Source organism: Podarcis tiliguerta (assembly GCF_965153285.1).
Source record: "Podarcis tiliguerta genome assembly, chromosome: 1".
Classification (NCBI taxonomy): Eukaryota; Metazoa; Chordata; class Lepidosauria; order Squamata; family Lacertidae; genus Podarcis; species Podarcis tiliguerta.
In genome coordinates, this window is record NC_139534.1 from 68,853,380 (window position 1) to 68,873,269 (window position 19,890).

Sequence of the window (19,890 nt, forward strand, 5' to 3'; positions counted from 1 at the left end):
TATATATACAACCTCTTAAAGTCACAATTTAGAGTCTGCCTGTAAAACATGTACTGTGTGAAGTGACCCTAAACAAGCTAATAACATAGGAGCGTTGAACTCGTGCATCCTTCATGTCATTTCACTTTTATGAATATTATATATGTATTTTTTACTGATGCATTACTCACCTATTTGACATATCAACATATATAACTAAAAGGGCAAAATATCTTAAGGAGTGCTGTTTTTTTGAGTGCTTTTACTTGAGAAAATGCACATTCCATGCAACACTGACAAGGCAATCCTATGCATGTTCCCCCAGAAGTAAGCTGAATCTCAAGGAAGCTTCCTCTCAAATGTACATGGGATTGCAGCCTCAGCAGATTTTAAGGTCTGTTTCCTCACAAGCTATTTTTGACTGTTTGATTCCCCTCATTCTTTGCTTGTGATCTTCAAGGTACCACCTTGGTCACTTTGGTAGCTCTCTCCTTACATCACAGTTGCTGACGTGGGATGTTTCTCTTTTGTGCAGTGCTGCACTGAAAGCTTTCTTTTAGCAAAGAAAAACTGGTTATATGACATGCCCAATTTAATTCTCATTCCTGTTTCTTTTCTTATAAAATGTATATAAAAATGTTTTTATAAGACAGTATCTTACAAGCCAAACAATGTATATATGTGTGTGTGTGTGTGTGTGTGTGTGTGTGTGTGTGTGTGTGTCGCTGTATGCCATTTAGATCAGTATTTCCCCCATTATTTTTACATTTGAAAGCCAAGGCTACACTTCTGGTTCTTCAGTCCATCCCTGTTTAAGAGCTATGGAGAATTCTGGCAGCTTCCATACTGGGCCCTTGCTGTAAAATAGCCATGCTTTGTTCACTCACTTTTACAGGGAACCTGCATGACAGTATGATAAAAATATGCTCCTCCCAGGTTATCAGTTTTCATTTTTGTCAAAGCTCAGAAAATCAGACCTTTTTAAATTAACAAATTGGAACAGCTACACAGTTCCCTCACTGTGTAGCTATTCGTACTAGTTATAGTCGGTTGTACATCCAGCCACACTACCTTCTCTATTGGTCTATCTCACCTATCTAAGAATCAACTCTATCTTTTCCTTTTCAAATGCCTTTATATCCATTTTTCTTCTCTCCCCTTAAACTCTGCTAGATTTTAAAAACATGAACCTGATTTATTGTTATTATTATTCCAGCAAAAAGCTTGCGATGTTCTCCCTAGTACCACTGCTTGCTACTACATACAGCCTTCAGCTGTGATCCAGCACAGGAGAAAAGAATGTAGGGTTTTAGGCAGGCAATCTGCTTCCACATGTGTTTTTTATTTTATGGTTCATGGTATCTATTAAACTATATGGACGTTTCACAACACAAATGTCTGAAAGAAAACAAATTAGAATCCACTATCTTAATTTGTAAGTTACAAAATACATAAACACAATGCTTCCTAAAATTGAGAAATCAATGTGTCTGTCTCAGGAGACAGAGCTGTTTCTTAGCCATTCTGAATGATTATGAACTGTATTTCAGTCCAACAATAACATTTTTTTAATCTACAGTTCCAGAAATGGATGTGAAACTTACATTGCTCCCTTTCCTACATATACACAAGAATAGCTGAAGTATCCTTACAATGATTTTGGAATTAACGAGCATGGAATAGATTTTCTCCGACATAGAATAATATCATTTTACAGCTTATTTTCCCATTCAAGTGGAACAGAGAAAATGACCAGCTCTGCTTTCAGGTCTTTAGAATGACATTTCTACATATTCAATTCAAAATTGAGCTGTCATTTCCCTCTTTCTTTCTTTCTTTCTTTCTTTCTTTGCTATGAGCTGAAATCACCACCCTTCCTCCTTCTCCTCCCATTTTTGAACAGCTTATGATATCAAAGAAGAGAGAAACTGAGGCCTATAAGAATCTAACCATAGACAGGACTTGGTGTACACCTGTCTGCAAGTGGACACACCAGAGATAAGCAACCTGTGAACCTCTAGATTCTAGTGCATCTCAATGCCCTTCAACCATTTAGCATAGTCAATGGTCAGGGATGACGGACGTTGTAACCACAGGTCCCCATTCCATGAGCTACTACAAACCTAATGCATAAGATTGTGCACAAGCAGTTCCAGGTGTCTGGATTTGTGCCTTTTGAATGGTGCACCCAGTGTTATTTATTTATTTATTTAACATTGTTGCTGCTGTTGTTCAGACTCTGCCATAGGCCCAGAATGAAATTAACAAAAACAATGGGAAAAAAAACAATGGAAAAAAGACCAGAATCAGGGGACGACTTTAGGGGGGTATTATTGAGTTGTTGTTTTTATTTTGAGTATATATATATATATTGTGGTTTTTATGTTGATATTTTCTGTAAACCGCCTTGAGACCTCCAGGTGTAGGGCAGTATATAAATAATAATAATAATAATAATAATAATAATAATAATAATAATAATACTGTAAATGAGAATAAAACAGAATCAGGGAGTATGACAAACTTCAGCCAGCAAAAAAAAACCCCAAAAACAAACCTCAGCAAAATATTCAACAAACCCAGCGTGACCCAAGAGCTCGCTGAAATAAAATCACCTCAACGTGGCAACACAAAGCCATCAAAAGAGAAAATTCTTTCTGGGAGGAAATTGCAAAGTATATCTGAAAAGAGCCTCCTCTCCCTGCCCCTCAAAAAATGACAAGAAGCCACGGGTATTTCAAATGGTGAGGGGACACAGAGCAGTGTCTTTGAGGGAGATCTTAAACTCTGACTGATTTCATATTGTAACTTGTTTCTGCACACAGGCTGAGTGCTGCAGCAGTGGCGGGGAGGGGTCAACGGCAGCCTGCCTAGGTGCTCCCCCCAATCTGGAGGTGGGTCTATTGGTCTGTAGGGTTTTGATTTATATTGAAATTATAACTTTATATTGTAGGTGACAAAGTCCTATGATAAACAGAATAGGACAAAAAATCAAGAAAAGGGAACATCAAATTAAGAATAACCCATTGCAGTTTGCCTCGGGAAAGGAGAAGACTTCAAATAGCATGCTTGTTCCTTGTTTGGGCCCTCAGGCTGCTTACTTCATGCTCAAGTCAGTTTTAAGAAAATAAACAGCTTCGCAGACATCTACTTCATTACAGACGCGATAATGATGGAACATATGATGCACAGCATCAAAACACAGTGATAAAACCTTCACCAAACACACTTTGCAGGCCATTCCCCCCCCCCCCCCCAGTGTTTTGCAAGAGTCTGGGGAACTTTCTGCCGATACTAAAAGAGCCAGCCAGCTAGGCACAAGAGAGAGAGAGAGAAATATCTCCCTAGCATCTCATGAAACGAACCTGTATAGCTCAGCCAACTGCCTTCGTCACTCTTACTGAAATATCCCGAAATGACTAATCCCTACAAAAACACATTTTGAAAAGGTTTTAGAGATTCCACCCCACCACCTCCATCCCAAGCTGAAGCTGATGGCCTGTCTGTGTCCAAGAAGGGCATTTTCTCTCTAGAGTCTTGTTGAAATATAAGCTTGGATGGGCAACTGCAGTAACCTGGCTGATTTGATTAGCTACTCATTCACTGAAACTGTTATGACTTCAGGAAACAAAGACTGGCTTGGTACATACAACTTCCTTTTTCGCTTCTAGCAGCCCTCGGTGATGATGTTTTGAGCAGCAGAATTCATTTAAGGCTACCATAAATGTCACTGTCATAACTGCATCAGACAAAGCTGAAGGTCAGAGTTGACATTACATCAATGATGGTTCATTTATTATACCGCTGTCCGCTTGTTTGGTGTGTTGTTGTTTTTTAAGTCATTAAAAGGGGTTGCTTTATGTATTCCAAAACAAAAAATAAAAACATTTTAAAATAATCATGATTACTTCCAGGGAGCTACAGAAGCTAAAGAACTAAACTTATAATAATTTCAGTAAAATTAGATGAAAATTGCCCTGGTGATTGCTATGGTCTACTGTTTGTATACAGAAAGGAAGACTCTACCTAAGCCAAGTTGCTAAGATCTAGAAGTTTGAAAAAGGAACATGTTTCCTCTCTCTGAGCAGCCAAATGCAGCTAGTGAATGCACCTGACTTTATCATGGCCAGACTAGATGTAAGTCTGCTTCCACACTAGGCGAACAATGCAGAGACTGCTTTGTGCCTACCACAAGGGTTATGGTGAAGATGTGATTAGTTTCAAAAGACTGCTAAGAGGTTAATTGGACCTTCCCCTTCACACATACAACATCTATGCCACAAGCACTCGTGGGATGTACTCATAGGAAAAGTGCAATACTTCCAATAGCGTGGAAACTGTGGCTTACCATGGAAAAGAATGACTGGGTAGCACCAGGATTCATCCATCTGGAAGCAGTCTTAGTCTTCCGCAAGTCCCACCCATGGTTTCCAGTGATGGCTTGTGAGGGGCACTGGTGTTTCCCTGGCAGTGGTGGCACTGCATTTAATGGGATGACAATGGGGCAGGGCAAGGTGGCAGCAAGGTCAGGGTGCTTGGCCAGCAGGAGCTTTGCAGGTCAATGCTGAGGACCACAAAGCTCTTTATTTTAAAATAGTTTCAGTTAGCTGCATTGGAAACTTCAGCATCCTCCAAAACCTTCAGATGACGTTCAGAAGCAATAGGATGTCAATCAGTGATTGGCATCCATCAAAGTTCAAAGGAGGTTGCTGTAACCACCAATCACCTAATCAGTGATTACGGCAACCTCAACTGAAGATGTGCTTGCAGCACCCATCTGCTGATCGGTGCTGGGAGTGCACATTCCAAGAGGTTCCTTGTAACCAAAGATCAGCTGATTGACAGCAATAATTGAGCTTCTATGTGGTCTTGGCAGTGGGGAAATTGTCATAAAACTGGAGCAAAAATGAAATGTCCTGCTTCCCAGTGGTAATGCCACTCAGATATGGTTCCTACCAAAAACTAATTCATTTGCAAAAGTAGGGGATAAGAACAAGCCACATTTGAAATGTTATTTCTTCTTAACCCCATATTTCCATAAAACCTTAGATAACTGTAAAATGATATGCAAATTCACAACAAAATTCTGTATCGCACAGCATTTAAATGGCTACTAGATATATCATGGGTCAGAATCACTAACAGGTGATTTAACATTTGGGTCATAGAGCTTGACACAATGTACAGAAACCACAATTAAATTATGTAAAATGTTCATCTGCCAGCTCCAAAATATTTCCCCATATTCCTAGCCTTTGACTTCTCTCTCTCTCTCTCACTCTCTAGTATTTTTTGTCAACTCCACAACTGAACTACCAGATGTTCAACCTGATATTATTTAGCTTACTTTAAAAAAGCATGAAAGCAAAAATGAGGGACTGAAGAAATCTCATGAATGCATATTAACTGAGAACAGAATTCTTGCACATTGAAGCCAGCTTTGACCTTAGACCACACTAAGCCACAGACCTATTGCAAGACATGCAATCTTGACTTCTCAAAACCCGAAGGAAGAATGTGCCATGCAGTGCTAGAGTTTAAGCTTAATTTAATTTTGCAAGTTACTTTTTGCTTTTAAAAGTGACAAATAAATGTCATAAGCATCAGCAGCAGCAAATCCCTGCCTCACATCTGTATGCACCCCGGTTTCTTCACTACTCCCTCTTTGTATCCAGGAATTTTAGGCATACGGTAGAGACTCAGAGCAGCCCAAGGATGTCCCTACAGATTGCTAGGACTTCACACCCATGGTTGTAGCATTCAACAAGGACACTGGAGATGACTGCAAGGCACAACAGTGGTTTAGTAAGGTACAGGGATGGGTGCAGACTGTGTTAGATGCCTGCCATTCATGTTTCAGCATTTTGCTGCAAGACTTCTTATACTGGAAGTGAATGTCACAAACAACTCCCCAGGTCTGCACCAGACACTTCAATTATTTCTGGAATGGCCCTAGAGCTAATAAAAAAGGAACCAGTCCTAGGATGTGCCCTCAAATGCTTCTACTCCCACTATATCTGAACACACGAGAAGCCAGACTGTTTTTCTCCAAGAGGGGAGGGGTTTTGCTCATAATCCCTGGAGGAAAGTCTGCATGAAACAGGTTGTGCACAAACACAAGCATTTTTAACATGCTAATGATAGTTCTTTTCCCACTTGTTTTAGTCGCATAAATTGATGCGGCTTAGCTGTGTACAGTCTTGTTCATAACTGCCTTTTCCAAAATGTGTATCTGCTAAAGCAGTTATGCCTATCATTGTCCCTGACTACTGGCCATGCTGGCTGTCGTTGGAGGTCAACAACATCTGGAGGACCACAGGGCAGCCACTCGTGTGCTAAAGTATAGTCTGCCTGCTCATTAGAAAGAGAAAGGTGTGGTTTAAACTGGCCACCAAAGTGATGCAAATTAATCTGAAATGCATTTTACCAGAAATGAAACCTCTGTGGTGACTAGTGTCAATAGCCCAACAGCAACTCAGGTTTTTTTTACAACTAAAATATTTTAAAACTTATCTCGCCGCATATTGGATATTGTATGTGTATTCACTCTTGTCAGGGAACTGCCATCAGTGTCCGAGGGAGAGAGCAAGCTCCGAAGGGATCCCAAAGAGCATCCCGGGAGTGGGAGGGGCAGCCCATCGTCTGGGGGAGAGAATCAGCGTAGCTCCAGTGGAGAAGGGGGGGAGATGGGGGAATCGTCGAGGCGATCCCATGACTCCTTGCCAGGGAGCAGCGGGGAGAGAAGGGGTCCTCCGCTGCCCAGGCCCTCCTTGCGCAGAAGGCTCCCGCGCAGGGAGAGTAGGAGAAGACTTGGCGTCAAAGAACTTCTTTGCTGGAAGAAGTTTAAGAAACGCCCACTGACGGATCCTATCAGTGTTTGTAAAAAGCAAAAAAAAGGAGGAAAGGGTTCTGACCTCCCTTTGTCTCCTCGGACCCTTGTCGGCACAAAAAGAGTCCACGAGAATATCCTTGCAGAGTTTTATTCTTAAAAGTCCTTGTGCAAAACACGACTGAATAACTATACACACCAGCACTAACCAATCAACCAACCAACCCAAACACCAGCCACAGCACCAAACTAACATTTCTCACTTATATATACAACTTGGTGTAGACCGCTGAGTCATGCTGACCCAGCTTTATTTGCATTAAAGAAACAGCAGCCATTTTAGCCGTGACAGATCCTGCCAGCGATTGAGATGGTCACGGGCGAGTGGCTGCCCGGACAGGAAAGGTTCACTCAGGCAACCCAGCCAGACGTTGGGACAAGCTTACGCACGAGCAACCCCTAGAACCATTACAACTCTATATCAGCTTGGAAAATCGGTGAGCATACCACCCACCTTAAAGCAGCAGTGGCTCTTCAGATGTTGTTGGAACTCCAATTCCCATCGGCTCCAACCAGCATGGCTAATGGTCAGGGATGATGGGATATGGAGTCCAGCAACACCTGGAGGGTCACAAGTTCCCCATTCCTTCCCTGTGCCAGCACTGTCCATTGTTTTATGATCCCAAGGTTTTTTTCCTGGTATATGGCTATTCCTTATTTCATAGCAAGTCTATCCTTCCCTGCAGCAGGACTTCCCTTCCTGTTCATTATGTGGAGAATGGATATTGTGCTACAGGGAGTAGCGAGAGTACAGAGCTAAATCTCAGCCACTGCAAAGGCTATATAGCATTGGGTTGCACGATATAGCAGTCTTATTCACATTGCACTTGGTTCCAAAACAGTTTAGTCAAAACACAAAATGATGCCAACTGTGAAGGAAGCATTTTGTGTGCATGCCTCTGAAATATCATTTAAAATTTCCAATTCGAATTAGCAGTGTGTTTTTCCAGCATCATTACTGGAGATGAATGATACATCAAAAAAGAGTTACAGAGTATTCCCAGAAGGTGAAGAAAACTGACTCTCAGGAACTTGTGAAAGACCAAGTAGAGAAGTTAGTTATTTGGAGAACCCGTAGGCAAATGCTGGTTAGCGTAATTTCACAGGCGTTTGGAAGGGGAACAATAAACCCTTGATCTGGTTCAACATCCAGTCTGTGCAATGTACAACCTCAGTCAGTGCAACGTATAAGCAAGATAGATGAAGTTGTCTGATATTTTTGTCTTTGTCATTCATAATTTCGTCAAGTGCAACCCCACCAGTGTGATCAATTTGGAAAGCAGTCAGGAAAAGAAGTCAAATTCCAGCAAAAATGTAAAACACACAGCCTCCCACGGACCACAAAGTCTGGGCAAAATTGACTCAGGATCCCAGCAAGGAAGGCCAGTTTTTCCCCTTCTGGTATAAATTTGTTCATGCTTTAGCGAATGTTGTGAGTCTCCACAGTAAATTCAAAAATCATGAAACTGTCAGAAGCAAGAACAACGGAAAAATAAACCTACAGAAATAAGGAGGGATAAAACTCTTTGACAAAAGGTTTGCATATGATTACAGAACCCCCTCAAAAAAGATGTCTCTCTACTTTTTAATAAATATATTGCTAAATCAAATAACTTATTTTATTTGTCAGTCTATGGCCACTCAATAAAACTTCTGAGAACAGCTAACAAATGATGTACAGTATGTATTATTTACAGCATAGTATATCATACGTTGTACCTAATCCCACACATTCTTGGCTGGATAGCTCAGTTGGTTAGAGCATGGGGCTGATAAGGCCAACATGAAGGGTTAGAATAGTGCTGGAACTGGGCTGGTGCAGCACCACTGAAACGTGCAGACATGATCCTATGGAATGTTCCTACAGCAGAAAGTAACATTAAATGGTGGGACCTCTGAGCTCTGTCTAGGTATTTGCTGAAGAGCTGAAAGAGCTACAACGCCACTTTTACTTAGCAGAAAGAGGAAAATGTTTCTTAGAAGAAGGATTGCGCATATTAAGAAATGACCTCCAACATTTTACAAATGCTTAAAAGCACGTAATTCAAAAAGTGTAGCAGGGCAAGAGAGGAAATAAATTTCTTTGAATACATACTATTATATTCACATTAGACTTCTACTGAAAAAGATCAATAAGAAAGGTCCATGCCAACAATTCATGATAAACATAGCCCTATAATCATTCTTTTGTTCAAGAGTGAATCAAGGAGGCACTAATTAATAGACCAGTGATTCTCAACACCATGGCACAAATAATGCTCCCATTACTATAAAAGAGCTAATAAACAGCCTAAGGAGGTATTGTAATAGGGGGAAAACCCACTGTCAGTTGCAATATGGTTCCTCCCACACGTCCTACTAAAAGAAACAGCAAGATATCAGATCATTAGTCTCACTAACCTGTGGCGTCATTCCATGGCAGATATACATGATCGGAATATTTTCTGTGTCTGGCCCTTGATCAAGGCACAAATCACTTTTCAGAGAATTCTGCAGCTACAGAGTACAGGCAGTGGAAGAAAAAGAGAGAGGAAAAAGAGAATACATGCTTGTTAAAATAGGACAAGTATTATACTTGATCAAAGTTATATCTTGGCAATAAAATTTTAACTACCTATAGGCAGTAAAACACAAAATTGCTTGAATGTTTAATAATGTGATGCTACAGCATCATCTATAATGCACCATTTACATTCAAGATTACAATTCTCTAAAATCTTTGTATCACTAGGATCCCAACACCACAAGTGAATTTATGATTACTTATTTTATTATTGTATTGTTTCTGTCATTGGCCTTTTCTTGGTTACTCTTTAGTGGAGGTCCTAAATGATAAGAAGGAAAAGCCATGGCTCTTAGTACTTATGACAGGGTAAGTTAAGGATATTTCCTATCCTCTACACATGCCCTCCAATTCACCAAAAGAGCCTCTCGGGGGGAATCAGAGACCCTCCTGAACAAGGTGGATTGTGGGCTGGGGGATGCTAAGGGAGTGAGGAAATTTGCTCAAAAGAACATTTATGGGAGGTAAAGTTCCTCATCCCAATAGCAACTCCTTGCATTCCATCACGGTTTGTTCAGGAGGGCCCAAGACCAGGGAGGCATTCTTTTTGGGGGGTGGGGAGAACAGGTGGTTTCCATTACCATCAAGTTAATTTACCATAGGATCCAAGCAACCTTGCATGTCATGATTCTATTCATACACACACACACACACACACACACACAGTATCAAATGTGGTGACAGTGATAATAATACAACAAAACAACAACACCACAAACTTTATCCAGTCTGTATAACGTTTACTGTACATGCAGCTTGTTAAGATAGAGTTGTACATTTATCCACTCCATGTTTACAGTATCTCCAGGCTTTGACTTGCACATGGCACCTTCGTATGTTTGTTGTTTTAATAGTTATAAATCTATCTCTACTCTAGCTACTATTCTAGTAAATTTGGTTTTATATTTATAAGCCAGTTTGTGGTGTTGTTGTTTTGTTGTATGATTCTATTCTTGGCATATCAATATACGTAAGAAGAGAACATAAGAATAGTCATGTCAGATTATTCCAATGGCATGTCTAATCTATATTGTGATAGGAAGCCCACATGCATGACCTGAGAGTAAACTCCTCTCCTATAGTAGTTCCTCAGAAACTAATGTTCAGAGGCATATTGCCTCTGATCCTGGAGACAGTATAAGCCATCATGACTAGCAGTTATCAATAAACCAATGTTTCATGTCTTTGTTTAATCTCCTTTTAAATACATCTATAAATCTGGTCTGGGAAAGACTCCTCAATGTAACTCCAGGAGTGATCCTGGAATTTGTGTAGACAATACTGAACTAGATGGACCATTGAGCTGATCAGGTGAAAGGCAGATTCTCATATTCCAAAAGGTCTCCGTTTCATGAAAATACTGGAGACAGACAGAAATGCCAACATTAATCCCAAACTTTTAAGCCTGTGAATAAATCCCCTAAAAATAATGCAGCTGCATGTATCAACACCAATGAGGGCTTGGTCAAATATGTCAATTTGCAAAGGCTTTTCTGACAAATCTAGAGGACAAATGATTTTAGAAAAGCAAGCAATGCACACAGTGAGACAAAAGTACACTTGGAAACTAGATGAACAGTTGCATTCACTACTTATCTTTCCTGTGTCAAGACAATTTCATGTCTTGCACCAGTACCCTTTAGATTTCAGATTTCTTTCAGAACTTCTTTGAGAAGCCTGGCACAGTTGATACCTTTGCAGGGCTGATCTGAGCTTTTAATTTATGCCTGTCAAATAAATGTTGGATTTATCCAACAAGTGTGTGACAGAAAACTCAGTTATTCCATGGGCTTGTTCTGTTTTTACCTCCATTTTTATATCCTCGATCACAGAGGCCTTAGGCATCATCCCAAACAATAAGAAACACTCTTTTTATAAAGTAAGAAACCAACTCAGTTTTTATGAGAGTCTGAGTTAACTTTAGATCTCTGGTGTTTAAAAAAGAAACCATCTTGTCAAACATAGAATTATTTTTGCCTGTGGTCATACTGTAAGTTTTTATTTTATTTTTAGCTTTCATTAAGTGCACTGCAATTGGACTAACATGTATACATAATTAGGAACAGGCTGTTAACCTGAGAATAAAAATCTATTTTATTAATTTTATTTGGAGGCACTTTCTGACAGCTAGAACACTGCTATCTTTCCAATGCTGAGTTTCATGAGAAAAGGTACTACGTGGAATACAATGAACCTTAAGTGTGATTTAAATGCACAAATGTCAAATTCATCATGCATTATCTAGCAGAGGAGTTACAAGACTGAGGGACTAGCAATTCTCTTGTTTTAATTTCTGTGCTTTTAATGGGATTGTTTTGGTGCACATTTTAATCATGGCCCTTTACATTTTAACGGTATCATTTTATTCCATATTTTAATTATGATGCAGTTTTAATTATTCCTTAGTTTAACAATGTTATACAGTTTGTTTTTATGTTTTGTAAACTGCTCAAAAGCCATCTGGGCATTAAGAAGTATTATATTATTAATAAAACAATACAATTTCAGGTGTCCTAGAGATGCATTCCAGTTTGGGGTGCTTCTGGAACCTGCATTGCTCCTGGATTGCCTTGAGCCAATTACAGCTATGAGGGATTTGCTCAAATTCATTTGGTGTACCATCTTTCCTAGAGAAAGCCGATTGGGCCATTGCACACATGACTTGGTCACATCCAGATCTGATGACTACCATACACTCTACATCGGGCTGAATTTGAAAGGAGTACAGAAAACACTCTTGCAAAAGCCACAATTTTCCAGGGTTTGCTTTTCCAAGTCTCTTATTTTAACTTTATTCAATCTGCTCTGGCTTACCAACTGATTTCTGGGCTCAGCTCAAAATGCCGGCAGTTACAAATGTAGCCCTAAATATTTAGGAAGAGGATATTTGAAGCCCCATCTTCTCTCACATGAATCTGTCCCCAACTCGGTGTTTTTCACTGATAACACTAAGTCATGAGTTGTTAACGTGTGATTTGTTTGAATGTCTGAACGCAGCCCAGCAGGCTAACCATGGCTTGTAATGGGTGGTAACAAACCGCAATATGAAGAATGTGCGCATTCTAAATGTCAGATCACATTGGCTATTGTTACATAGCTCTATAAATAACCACTTGCATAGGGCGAGGAAGAACTTCCCTCAGATGACCCAGCAAAGAAGAGTTACAGAAGTCTTTCCTTTCTGCCCCTCCACTTGTAGGCTACAGACGACTATGCTTTGGTACCTGAGTGGGCATCAGGTTTCTACTTTAAAAGGACTCAAAACACACCAGAAACAGAGATGATACAGCAGTGCATGCATGTGTGAGGCAGAGTAGCACAATCACACCTATGTCAAACAACAAGCAGCCAAACAGTTAAATAAATGAACCAAATAAATGACCTGCAAGTTTGTCCTGTGGCTGTTATCTGGGAGAATTATTTTCCACAGCGATGAATAATCAAGGTAAATAAGCAGGACTCTTACCACTCCATAGGCAACAGTGTCTGAGTACATTCTCATTTCTGGATATACGCTGACAAGGTACCACCTAAAGGTCTTGCACTGCAGCTTTTTCCTCAAGGCTTTCCTCTCAGAAATATCACCAATGTCAATTCCAGAATCCTGTGCACATTGACCAAAAAAACATGTCAGAGATATAAAAGCCATTCTCCTGCTCTCTGGCGGTTTGTGTTACAATTCTCCGTGCTCTTTTGTACAGTTCAGTGAAGGGGGGGGGGGAGGAACACAGGGATGTGCACTGAAGCATGATTAGCATACTTTAGCTGCCTAAAATAAATAGGTATTTCATACAAAATCTGAGGTATTTGTGTCAGTGTGTTTAAACGTAAAAGACACCATCATTTGGGGGGCTGATCCAGAATATTTTACATTCAGTGGGTTAATTCTCACTGATTTCAATGGATTTTGAATCAAGTTCCACAGTAATAATGACATTGAAGCAATTCTAAGATTCAAAAACAATTGGTATATATAAAAGCAAGTTGTCCTGGAAACCACTTTTCTACCGGCAAAGGTATGGTCTATTTCAAAGATTCCATTGTCGGGCAAATGTGGATGTTTGGCTTTCGTATTTCTCTGCAACAATTAGAAATCCTGCCCACCTTTTTCTGTTTGTTGAATGTTTTCCCCAGGGAGGCTCGCTTGCTGCCTACATTACATATGCCTTAGGCATCAGGCAAAAACATTCCTCTTCTCCCAGCCCTTTGGCTAATTAAGCAATCTATGGCCCTTTAAACTGTGTGTTTGTGAGGGGTATTGTTTTTGTTGGTTACTATCTTGCGTATTTTTATGTTTTTATATCGTGAACTGCCCTGTGGTCCTTGGATGACGGGCGGCATAGAAATTTAATTAACCGCAACAACAACGATTTCAGTTGCCATTTTTGTTGAAGGAATTTGCAAAATCTTTCCCCCCTCCCCTTTTCATTGCATTTTATGGCTAAGCCTTGGCTGGTGTAACACAGTTTTGTGGAGTTCAAGATACACGAGTTTCATAAAGAGCCTGTAAGTGGAGATCAATAATTTATCTCATTATAGCTATGCGGTAGAGATTTCTAGAGAGGCATCTAAATGCAAATTCAGGACCAGTCTTTGACAGGAAGTAAAATGAGACATTCTTACTGTAGATTATGTCGTCGCACAAAGCTCAAAATACTCAAACAAAATAAAGAATAAATAAACTTTACATAAAAATATTTATTATCAGGTAGGTTAGGAAATGAGCCTTGTTCAGGCAATAAATACCTGCAGACCTCATAACCTGCCGGGAAAAGGATCATTGTTGCACACACTTTCCACCTTTCTCATGCTGATAGTGACTTGAAAAAGACCTGGCACTGCACAAGGATGCTTGCCCCATGGGTCCAGTGTTGATGGGACCACAGGCACACATGCAACAGGGAAAGGGGGCTAGGGAAGAAGAGGGTTAGCCTATAGCAGGCTCCCAGGCTCCAGTATGCTTAAGAGATTGAAGGTCCCTCAATATGTCCTTTTTCAAGTGCATTCATGATTATTTGTGCCCATGGTGATTTTGAAGAGGTCACATGTGATCCCACCTTCAGTGCTGTTTGTGCCTGCTAAAGTTTTGTGGTGGTTGCACTGATTCTATTTCCAACCAACGCATATTCCATAACTTCCTTTTGAAATCCTTTAACTTTTTACACCACAAATGCTCTGGCTTCTTTTTGTCCCTTTTTTTTTTTTTTGCTCCTCCAGACGGCAGTAATGTAGTGACATTAGGGGAGCACCGCACTACAATAAATCCACCAGTAATGCAGTATTAGTGTGTCAAGAGTATGTTGCAGAAAATACTTGCACGCCAACAGCAGTCTAGAGGGACCACGAGAATTTTATGTCTACACTGAGTTTGGGTGTCTGCATGATGGCTTGTTTATGTAGCCTTAAATTATTTGGAGATACAGAGGCATTTCACATTGGTATATAGAAGTAATTATTTTATAAGGTATAAATATGAATTGATATACGTATGTAATAAATCCACATTTCAGTTCTCACCTAATTAATAGTATTTGGGGACAAAGATGTTTTACAATGAAGCAATAGCCTGCCTGGCATGTTGTGTTAAGGTAGCTCCTGTATTTGAATAGCACATTGTTGTTTGTTGCAGAGAGTTAGGTGTGTGTGTGTGTGCGCGCGCATGCATCTGTACTTTTTGCATGCACACAAAAGCTCATACCAATAACAAACTTAGTTGGTCTCTAAGGTGCTGCTGGAAGAAATTTCTTTATTTTGTTTCAACTATGGCAGACCAACACAGCTACCTACCTATAATACAGGGCTGTCCAACTTCCAAGAGACTGTGATCTACAACCTCTATAAAAAAACAAAACTGGCAGTGATCTACCTATTGTATTGACCAGAGGACCAACCAGGGGCATCCTGTGATTGACCGGTAGATCACAATTGACCTGTTGGACAGTCCTGGTATAATACATTTTTGAACATTATTTTCACAAAAATATGGGGAATTGGAACTAAGGTATTGTGATCGCATCAGAGTTCCTTCACGACCCACCTCTTGAGGAATATTCCATGCCATATAAACATGGCTTTTAAATTCATCCATCCAGACTTCAGCCACTCGGAGTGCATTTCTTCGGACATGAGTAGTGAGGTCTTCTGTATACGGCTTATGAGCTCGTTCAATGTGGGCAATCCTAGAGCAAGGAAGAACTTCAACGCTGCCACCACACTGCCATACCTAGAAACAAATAAATTGGCCAGTTTAGGGAATTCCATTATATCCAAAATGTCAATATTTTCAGCCTATTGTTGGATTTCAAAATTTACAAGGACATTATTTGAGGTTTATAATCTGCTACAGTCCTTTAAGTGTAAAAAGTGTGCTATGACTATGTGCCTCTTCAGTGCTTTAGTTGAATTACAAACCTAAATCTAACACTGACAGTCACTGGGAAACTCAAGCCAAAGTCTATGTGACTACCTTTGTAAACTTTCACACATACAAGTATAGTGGACAAGTAACTGCATCCTTTTTCAACTATTTAATCTTACCCTATGTCAGTTTACTTGGAAGTAAGAAGCACTGAGTTTGCTTATGATTTCAGCCAGTACCATCCTTACAAAGACAAGATGCCCATATACTCAGTTCTGTGAATTTTTGCACCATATGCCTGTGACTAAGTGTCTTCTGCAAGAACAAAATGCTTTTAGAATGAAATCAGAAATGTGGGGGCCACATTTATGTGATGAAGCTGAACAAATGGGACCACAACTTGCAATGAAAACACTAGGGCATTTGTGTTAAGATGACCCAAACTGTACCGAGTAAAAGACTGGAGTAAATTTATTATTTACTTGAAAGAATATTGTAAACACTTAACAACACTAACAGGACTGGCTTAAAGGTTTGTCAGTTTAAAACAGAAACTTATTTACAATGATAAGGAATCTTAAAGTTAAAGGAAAGGTAGATGGGGGGAATGAGAAATGTGGATGAAATTATAATTGTAAGTTAGAATGTCAGTTGGGAGGGATGGGGGGGGGAAGTCGTCAACTCAAGAGAGTCAGAATATAGGTAATGTAAAGATATGTACAGTGGTACCTCGGAATGTGAACGGGATCCGTTCCGGAGCCTGGTTCGCATCCAGAAGCAAACGGAACTAGCAATGGCATGTCTGCGCACGCGCGCATCGCTTTTCGCAGCTTCTGCGCATGCGTGTGACATCATTTTGAGCATCTGTGCATGAGCGAGCGGCGAAACTCGGAAGTAACGCGCTCTGGAGTGCAATTCGAACACGCTCAACATGAAGCATATTCAACCCGAGGTATGTCTGTATAATCACACGGTGTTTTTTTTTTTAAATGAAAATGCTAATAAATATTATAAGAAATAAAAAATGAACGAACTGTACCGAGTAAATAAAACCAATACAGAAGACCCTCTTCTAGGACAAAGAGAAACAAAAGAGAGCACCTTTACACAGTGCAAGGTAATGCAAGGTAATGCAGTCTGGTCTCTCATCCCATCTCTATTGAGAATAGGTGACAGGCTATCTGAAAACCGCATTCTGAAATAGAGCCTTGAGTTTTCCAGGCTTGTCCACCCACTATTCATATTCTATACCAGAAAAGCATTCTGTTTAGAGATCTATTTTATACATTTAGGCCTTTTGGCCTGAACACTCGTTTAGGCATTTGGCAGCATCTGAGGCTAGGAGAATGTGGCATGGATTCAGGATGTTTACAAGGCCTATTTTTTTGGGCACTTGCCTAATTACATCCAGCATATGCTGGGAGACAAGAAAGAGCTTTGCTATTCATGCTTACAAGACGACAATTGCTCCCCCACCCCCTAGAAATCTGCAGTGCCCTCAAAACAAGGACTCGGGCTTGCTTTGGTCTCAGGGGCATCAAACCTCTACACAAATAAGTAAGAAACAATCACCAGTAGTTTAAATGTATGTAGAAGAGTAATAATGAAAAAGAACCCACCATTTGTTTTGTACCAGCAAGAGAATAAATAAAGAGAATAAATAATAATTGAGAAAACTTCTGAATGTCATCCAAATTGTGCCCGGAATTTGGAGTTCCAAATTACCTGGTCTTGCTTTCAAAGTGGAGCTAATGCATTAGGAATCACCATCTACCATTCTAATTTTTTTTTGTTTTTAAAGAAAGCTCTCAGTTTTGTGCAGAGTGTGGTGTGTTGCAGCTTTCTGTTGCTTAACTTCATTCCATAATTTCCTCACCGTTTGCTGATGCACATGAGCACACTGATAATGAAACTAATTACTTAGGCAGGTGGTGGGTTCTGCCTTGCTGGCAATGAAGTCCTATGGGAGTTTACTCAGAAATAAATTCTGCTGTTTTCAGTGGGGCTCATTCCCAAGTAAGTATGTTTAGTGTTACAGCTTGGAGGTCTTCAAGCAGAGGTTGGACTGGACAGCCAACTGTTGGGGGAGATGCTCTAGCTCTGAGATTCCTGCAATGAGCAGGGAGTTAGACCAGAAGACCTAGAAAGCTAACTCAATGATTCTATGATTTTGAAGGCCAGAAAAAGGCAATCTTGATTGATCATGCTGATGGTTGCAACAATATTCTTTTTGTGTGGCTTTTTATCGACGTGTGTGTACCTTGATAAAACACTGCCGCTGCCACACACAGACACACACACGAGCCAGATGTGAGCACACACTACAAATCAGGAAATGTATCATGAGGACATGTCAGAGTGATTAACAAAGGATTCCAGCAGAGTCAAAGAAGCTGGTAGAGGTAAGAAGGCTTCTTTCCAAAAAAAGGTCTGGTTCAAATGAAGAGAATGAAAAGGAACACAAACTTTGGCAAAATAAAAGGTACATGCAGACCATAAGGGAAGCTTAAAAAGAATTAGAGGAACATATTTCTAGTTTCAAACATTATCGGCTCTGCTCTGGAAACAAAGCCTGCAACACAGACTAAATTCAAGGCTAAGTTTGACAGACAGGATTTTGTAATTGTCCCTCTTTTGGGGGGCAGTATTTTATCAACACACTTCGCTTGTTGGCAACTTGGAGTGGCCAAGTAATACAAATGAACTGAAGGATTAAAAATCTGTGGCAAATGGAACATTTCATAGTTCTGGAATTAGTTTTAGAAATTCTCCTAGTTTACCAGGTTTCAAGAAGAAAGGAGCTCTGGACAGACCAAACACATTGAGGGGAAAATGTGGAACTGAATTGAAGAAATTGACTCTTCTGTATGAATATATATCCTATGTCATAATATGATACATATTGGAAAATTTGGTTTTAAGATAACCAATAAACAGTAGTTTTTACTGTAGAAACACTATACTTTTAAACAGCTTTGCTATATCTGTTCTGAAAAAATAGGCAATCTTAATTTTTATAGTCACCAACTAATTGCAGCTTGGGAGATATGACAGTAGAGGTTTTCTTTTCCCTTGCCCTTCCTACAAACCTGTTGGTCTTTCATTAGTGAATTAGATTATTCTTTTATTTTGTTAGGCCATTCACAAGGGGGGTGGGGTCAGGCAGGTATAACACATGCTGCCTGCGAATTATGTTGCCACTAAAGCACAGGTGATGCCTTAAAGACCAACAAAGTGCAAAGCTCAACTATGGCATGAGACTAAAAGGGGGAAAAGAGCTTTACATTTAAAAACAACTGAACATTTTAATGAGTTAGAAACAGGAGGTGACATTTAAGATGCTCCTTCACAGTCTCTTTGATTTCATTATTAATTCCGTAATTTAACTACAAAATGAAGCTGCATATGGTTTTTTTTAAACACACACTCACCCCAGCCTGATTGAACACATGCTTTAATATGGTTTGTAAACAGCAATTATCCAGTTTCTGAGTAAACTCCAATTAATCAAACCTATTGGTCTTCCCTTTCTTGTCTAAACACTGTCAGTCTTTGTTCTATTTCTGAAGTCTTATTAATTACACTGCTTCAAGGAGCGTGAATTCACTTAAAATCTTAAATGTTAAGCAGGAGCTGTCAAGACAAGGGCTGATAGAAGAAGCTGGTTGTGCAGAGCTGATTCAAAACCCAATCTAATTACTTATAAGGGGAAATGTCCCAGCCTCTGTTGAAAATGTGATGAATGTTTTACAAATATTGGCCTAAATACATCCGGCGTGCTGAAAAAAATAGAAGTAAACGCTTAGGGCTTTTACATTCTAAAGGGGAAACATTGTCCTTTTGTTATACTTAACTTACATGATGAAAAGTTTAAAATAGCTATACATGATGTGTATAACTAAAACAGCTTCTATTAGATTTTGAGTGTAGTACAGCATAGTGACTTAAGGATTATCAGCCAACCAATCATGAGCTCATCAAGCAGACTTGACCTTGGTCAAGTCACTAGCCTCCCTTGTAATATGGAGATATCCACATGGCTGTACCTTACAAGAGAGTTATAAGGATGATTAATACAGGAGGAAAGAGCCCAAAGTATGC

General features: G+C 39.8%; 1 protein-coding gene and 1 long non-coding RNA gene across 3 annotated transcripts in view; one reads left to right on the forward strand and one right to left on the reverse strand.

The window, feature by feature from the left end:
- The window catches only part of GALNT18 (polypeptide N-acetylgalactosaminyltransferase 18), a 261,779-nt gene that overhangs the window by 34,344 nt on the left and 207,545 nt on the right, over positions 1 to 19,890 (reverse strand). Inside the window, exons 7-9 of the mRNA XM_083419760.1 lie at positions 15,469 to 15,654; positions 12,898 to 13,035; positions 9,269 to 9,364 (exon numbers count right to left, since the gene is read on the reverse strand). Of these exons, the coding sequence (XP_083275886.1) occupies positions 9,269 to 9,364; positions 12,898 to 13,035; positions 15,469 to 15,654 (420 nt within the window). The remainder of the gene's footprint in view (positions 1 to 9,268; positions 9,365 to 12,897; positions 13,036 to 15,468; positions 15,655 to 19,890) is intronic.
- LOC310670093 overlaps positions 282 to 19,890 on the forward strand; it is a 42,620-nt gene continuing 23,011 nt past the window's right edge. For both annotated transcript variants that reach the window (XR_014507520.1, XR_014507521.1), the window contains exon 1: positions 282 to 373. This is a non-coding gene — a long non-coding RNA (uncharacterized lncRNA). The remainder of the gene's footprint in view (positions 374 to 19,890) is intronic.